Here is a 6,000-nt window from a genome sequence, read left to right on the forward strand (position 1 = left end):
GGAATGGCAGATGTAGAGAGCAGCCATAACCTCTAAGCTAAGGCACAGCAGCCAAGGAAGGGGCGAACTCAAAAAATGCCCTCCCTCCCCAGCTGATCCACCCTTGTTGGAGGGGGTGTGGCTGCAACCCAATGGATGCCCAAGAAGTTTGCAGAGTTGCGGCAGTTTGGGGCTGCTGAGCAGGAAACTGCCCGAAGGGGTACCAGTGACATTCCCAAGAATGTGGTCATGCCTCTGGCGAGGAAGACGCTCTTGGAGTGCCAGCAAAATTTACTAGGAAGCTACCCAGTAGGGTGCCAGCAAAAGTCAGCAGGAAGCCACTGTCCTGGTGTCGGCAAAATTCACTGGGGAGTGGGCACTGTAGGGTCTCCACCCAGCACTGGCAAATCAGCCAAAAGAACAAAAACAAAATAAAAACAAATCCCAGAACCAGAAAGAAAAAACTCTGCCTCTTACTGCGACCCTCTTATGCCTTCTACAGCAACTGGCAAAGGAGAAATGTTTATGGGGTCCAGCTCTAGACTCACAAAGCAGAACACAGAAGAGTGAATGAAGAGCTGAAAGGCGATAAATCAGTAACTGGAGCCTCACATCCTTTGCCTTTTTTATTGAGGGTCAATATATTAAGAAGAATATGTCTGCGTCTTCGGTAAAATTATTGCTAAGGTTATCACCCAGTGTGTGTTTTCAACCTCCCTGATATAAGAACTTAGTGACAAGAAAGAATGAGACAATGATCATGAACTATTGGACCTAACCATTTGTGGCTTTAGTGCCCATCTTCTCAGCAAGGCTTTCTCTCTCTCTCTTTTTTTTTTTTTTTAAGATGGAGTCTCACTCTGTCACCCAGGCTGGAGTGCAGTGGCACAATCTTGGCTCACGGCAACCTCCACCTCCTGGGTTTGAGTGATTCTCCTGCTTCAGCCTCCCGAGTAGCTGGGATTACGGGCACCCATCGCCACCCCTCCTGGCTAATTTTTGTATTTTTAGTAGAGATGAAGTTTTGCCATGTCGGCCAGGCTGGTCTCAGACTCCTGACCTCAAGTGATCCACCCACCTCAGCCTCCCAAAGTGCTGGGATTACAGGCATGAGCCACCACAGCCAGCTCTCAGCAAGGCTTTTTCTGACTACACTATTTAAAATGTGATCCCTGAGCCACCTTGGCCTCTCTTGCTGTCCTTCCCTGCTTCGCCTTCTCCATAGCACTTCTCTCCTACTAATCTACAATTTACCTGAGCTCTGTGAAGGTCAGGATTTTTGCCTATTTTGTCCATTGGTGCATCCCCAGCACCTGGAACAGAGCTAGGCACAGGCTAGGCACTCTAGAAATACTTGCTGAATAATTGAATTAAGTAAATGAGTGATCTACACGTAGTGGGGAATGAGAGTATACAGTGATAGTTCCTTCGACTAAAACTGGGGTCGAATTATAGTGATAAAGAGGAACTCAGACCTTCAGAGGTAAGGTTTGTGGGCCACTTGCCAAGGCTGCAGAATGTGGTGTCGTTTCACAAACAAGGAGGCCCTATTATGGCTTCAGATATGAGAATGATAAAGAGAACTTTCCTTTCACCTCAACTGCAGCCTTCTAAACTCTTCTTTCCTTCCTATGTAGAAGTTTCAAGGACCTCATGGCCTGAGTGTGGATAGGCAGAATGCTGGGAATCAGGCAAAAATAAAATAATACTGAAAGTGAAGGCCATGCTAATATTAGGAAGCCAGGGTGATCCTGAATTTACAAAACGTTTTTCTTTGGGAAATTTCACACCTCACATGATTCTGTTTTTCCTTGGGAAATTTCACATCTCACATGACTCTGTGACATGTGGTACATGAGGTGCCTGACTGCTGTTTTTGTCCTCTACTAATGAGGAAGAGTGTGTGTACTCCCAGCGTTTTGCAAGTTTCAAAGTCTGTCTTGACTTTCCTTCCTTTTCCTGGAACTGATCCATGAGTATCGAGAGTAAAGCTGCCCGCACCTACTCATTCAAGATCCTGAGTGTCCTGCCCAGCTGCAGGAGGTGGAGAGACCCAGGAGGAGGGGCCACTGCTGATCCCAGGCTGTAGGGGGTGGGAAGAGTGTCCCAGGGCACCATGACCCCCACTCACACACTCACGGGAGACCCACACAAGAGAGGAGAGGGCACTTACAGCTTAGGTTCCCACCAGCACCAACTCCTCTGCCATCAAACATCATTGTGTTTCTCTTTCTGCCTTGTCTGTCGGCACACGTGGAGTTAAATTTAATGCTCAATCACATATTTGTCTGGGCTCTTTCTGTGTTTATTTTTCTCTTAATAGTTCTCTCTCCTCCCTTCCTCTCCCCGCCCCTCCTCCTCCTCCTCCTTCTTCTTTTTTTTTTCCAGAGACAGTGTCTCGCTCTGCCACCCAGGCCAGAGTGCAGAGTGGCATGATCATGGCTCACCGCAGCCTCGAACTCCTGGGCTCAAGTGAACATCCCACCTTGGCCTCTGGAATGTCTGGGATTACAGGCACTTGCCACTGCATCTGGCTAATTTTTATATTGTTTATAGGTACGGGATCTCACTATGTTGCCCAGGCTGGCCTCAAACTCCTGGGCTCAAGCGACCCTCCCACCTCATACTTCTGAGTAGCTGGCGCTATAGGAATGCACCTCAGTGCCAGGCTAGTTTCTTAATTTTCTATTTCTATTTTGACAGGTACAAATTTTGTATTCAATCCTACCTCAGACACATCTTTGGTGGGAAAAGGATGTCATTTAATCAATATATAAATTCTAAGCAAATAGGTCTGATCCCCAAATTAGGTTAGTCACAGCTGCTGAGTCGTTGACCCAAGAGAAGCTCATCTAGATTTTTTCATTATTTTCAAGTTCCTCTTCTCGGTTCATCCTTCTTCCAGACCGTGCCCTCCCCGTCCCACCCTCTTCCCTCAGCCTCCCCCACCACCACAGCCTCCTCCCACCATTCCAAATCTGGGCTGTTCTCTCAATTTCCTTCTCTCTGGACTCAAACCTACCCTAGCCCCCAGCCTCAGTTTGGGGTTCAACTTGTCCTCCTCACATTCTCTCCCACCCAACTTGATGTCGCCTCTGTGTCATCACCACGGGATTTTCCTCCTCTGGGTTCTCCTTTTCCGAGTGGGGTCAGCTCCCCCATGAGTCACAGCACCAATCACTTCTGGCTGCTCGCAAACCCCTTTGCTTTCCTCGGTGTTGACACCCAGGGCAGCCTTACGCTCACTGCCACTGAGGCCCCACCTCTGCCCCTGGCCTTTTCCCAGCTGACATCACCCTGTGGCTTCCAATTTCCTAAAATTCTCTTTTGAGGCCTCAGTCTTAACCAAAGCACACAGTGCCCCTCAAAAATGACAATAAAAACCCAAACACACCGTGACTGTCACGGCAGGTTCCTGGTCCCCGTATTGAATCAGCGGGTGGGTTTCTGCGAACACTGGTGAGAGGCTGCATTAGAGGATCAGGACCCTCAGGTCTGGACTCGTGGTCACCACATACCTTCCTCCCTGCTGACAGTAGCTGGTACCTGTTACCTACTCAGAGTGTCACATGCCACAAGCCAGAGCGTTTTGGCAGTTCTCAGCACCTTGACATCACTTCCTTGCTACCACTCAGAGCAGCAGTGACACAGTTCCCTTATCTCAGAAGGCCAGAAGACGGCTGTCAAAGGTCACAGGGAAATCAAAGGCGGGGTACAGGGCCAGAGGGAGGAGGAAACAACTTCCCGGTTGCTTTCAGACGCTTCAGAGATCCTCTGGAGGCCTGGGGGAGCTTTTGAGTACTTTATTTCAGTTGGTCCCTGAGCTCGGTGAGCGGGGCGGGTAGAGCCACCAGGGGAATCAACAGTGGTTTCTCGTGCCCCTCAGGGTCAGGAGCAGTCTGATCAAAAGGAGGGCATCCACTGTCCGGGGCCATTCCCACAGCTCCCGGATGCTGGGTCTGGAGGCTGCGCCCTTCCCCTGCAGGAGCTCGGCCCAGTGGTAAGTCATCTGTGTGTCATCGATGTATTTAACCCCTTATGGCCATGTTGATGCTGAGCATGGTTTCACTTTTGCAAACATTTGTTTATACCCTTCGAGAGAAAAACATCTCAGCTGTCACAGGAAGCTGCTTCGGGGGGTGAGCAAACTTCTTAAAATGCAGAAATTATGATCTACACCCGTTTCTTAAAAGTAAGCCATGGTACTTGGTTCTCTTTAATTATATATTTTCTTACATATTGTGTTCATGTAGGCAAGTCCTGTTTCTGCTAAAAGAAGGTAAGTTCTACCAAGACGGTGTCATGCCAGCTTTATTTCCCGTGGCACCTGGCACACTGCTAAGCACTTACATGCTTAACAACTAGATTGGGAATGGTGCTGCTCTGGGGAAGTGGGCACACGTTAAAGAAATGTTTATTTCAGTCTTCTGAAATAGGGAATTACTCTGGCTAAAATGTAGCTCCAGAAAGGGAAAGTGGGGCTGTATGAATCCAGGTCCAGTTTGTTGTTTCCTCCAGGATAAGACAGCTGTCGGAGGGGAAAATAATCTCCCATTTCTCCACAGGGCAGTCTGAAGATGGCCAATTACACACTGGCACCAGAGGATGAATATGATGTCCTCATAGAAGGTGAACTGGAGAGCGATGAGGCAGAGCAATGTGACAAGTATGACGCCCAGGCGCTCTCAGCCCAGCTGGTGCCATCACTCTGCTCTGCTGTGTTTGTGATCGGTGTCCTGGACAATCTCCTGGTTGTGCTTATCCTGGTAAAATATAAAGGACTCAAATGCATGGAAAATATCTATCTTCTAAACTTGGCAGTTTCTAACTTGTGTTTCTTGCTTACCCTGCCCTTCTGGGCTCATGCTGGTGGCGATCCCATGTGTAAAATTCTCATTGGACTGTACTTCGTGGGCCTGTACAGTGAGACATTTTTCAATTGCCTTCTGACTGTGCAAAGGTACCTAGTGTTTTTGCACAAGGGAAACTTTTTCTCAGGCAGGAGGAGGGTGCCCTATGGCATCATTACAAGTGTCCTGGCATGGGTAACAGCCATTCTGGCCACTTTGCCTGAATTCGTGGTTTATAAACCTCAGATGGAAGACCAGAAATACAAGTGTGCATTTAGCAGAACTCCCTTCCTGCCAGCTGATGAGACATTCTGGAAGCATTTTCTGACTTTAAAAATGAACATTTCGGTTCTTGTCCTCCCCCTATTTATTTTTACATTTCTCTATGTGCAAATGAGAAAAACACTAAGGTTCAGGGAGCAGAGGTATAGCCTTTTCAAGCTTGTTTTTGCCATAATGGTAGTCTTCCTTCTGATGTGGGCGCCCTACAATATTGCATTTTTCCTGTCCACTTTCAAAGAACACTTCTCCCTGAGTGACTGCAAGAGCAGCTACAATCTGGACAAAAGTGTTCACATCACTAAACTCATCGCCACCACCCACTGCTGCGTCAACCCTCTCCTGTATGCGTTTCTTGATGGGACATTTAGCAAATACCTCTGCCGCTGTTTCCATCTGCGTAGTAACACCCCACTTCAACCCAGGGGGCAGTCTGCACAAGGCACGTCGAGGGAAGAACCTGACCATTCCACTGAAGTGTAAACTAGCATCCACCAAATGCAAGAAGAATAAACATGGATTTTCATCTTTCTGCATTATTTCATGTAAATTTTTTACACATTTGTATACAAAATTGGATACAGAAAGAAAAGGGAGAGGTGAGCTAACATTTGCTAAGCACTGAATTTGTCTCAGGCACCGTGCAAGTCTCTTTACAAACGTGAGCTCCTTCGCCTCCTACCACTTGTCCATAGTGTGGATAGGACTAGTCTCATTTCTCTGAGAAGAAAACTAAGGTGCGGAAATTTGTCTAAGATCACACAACTAGGAAGTGGCAGAACTGATTCTCCAGCCCTGGTAGCATTTGCTCAGAGCCTGCGCTTGGTCCAGAACATCAAACTCCAAACCCTGGGGACAAACGACATGAAATAAATGTATTTTAAACCATCTA

At 47.7% G+C, this 6,000-nt stretch overlaps 1 protein-coding gene and 1 long non-coding RNA gene across 4 annotated transcripts in view; one reads left to right on the forward strand and one right to left on the reverse strand.

Annotated features, from left to right (window-relative positions):
• Window positions 1–3,543, reverse strand: part of LOC115934065 (uncharacterized) — a 42,097-nt gene extending 38,554 nt beyond the window's left edge. For both annotated transcript variants that reach the window (XR_010132807.1, XR_004069920.3), the window contains exon 1: window positions 3,374–3,543. This is a non-coding gene — a long non-coding RNA (uncharacterized lncRNA). The remainder of the gene's footprint in view (window positions 1–3,373) is intronic.
• A 179-nt stretch (window positions 3,544–3,722) lies between these two features.
• On the forward strand, window positions 3,723–6,000 carry CCRL2 (C-C motif chemokine receptor like 2). 2 transcript variants are annotated; one of them, XM_004034018.5, is made up of 2 exons: window positions 3,723–3,979; window positions 4,545–5,988. In XM_004034018.5, exon 2 carries the CDS (start codon window positions 4,557–4,559, stop codon window positions 5,589–5,591), a length of 1,035 nt encoding a protein of 344 aa, XP_004034066.4. In that variant the 5' UTR covers window positions 3,723–3,979; window positions 4,545–4,556; the 3' UTR covers window positions 5,592–5,988. The 2 variants fall into 2 exon arrangements, with proteins under 2 accessions (XP_004034066.4, XP_055238166.1); XM_055382191.2 differs by lacking the exon at window positions 3,723–3,979 and adding an exon at window positions 4,092–4,171 and having other exon boundaries at window positions 4,545–6,000.

Source organism: Gorilla gorilla, chromosome 2, assembly GCF_029281585.2.
Source record: "Gorilla gorilla gorilla isolate KB3781 chromosome 2, NHGRI_mGorGor1-v2.1_pri, whole genome shotgun sequence".
In the NCBI taxonomy this organism is placed as follows: Eukaryota; Metazoa; Chordata; class Mammalia; order Primates; family Hominidae; genus Gorilla; species Gorilla gorilla.

What these genes read in the sequence shown, in the direction of transcription:
- CCRL2 (XM_055382191.2), top strand. Translation starts at nt 4,148, where the DNA reads ATGATCTACACCCGTTTCTTAAAA. An exon ending in TCTACACCCGTTTCTTAAAA is followed by an intron (nt 4,172 to 4,544) that starts GTAAGCCATGGT and finishes ATTTCTCCACAG; the next exon opens with GGCAGTCTGAAGATGGCCAA.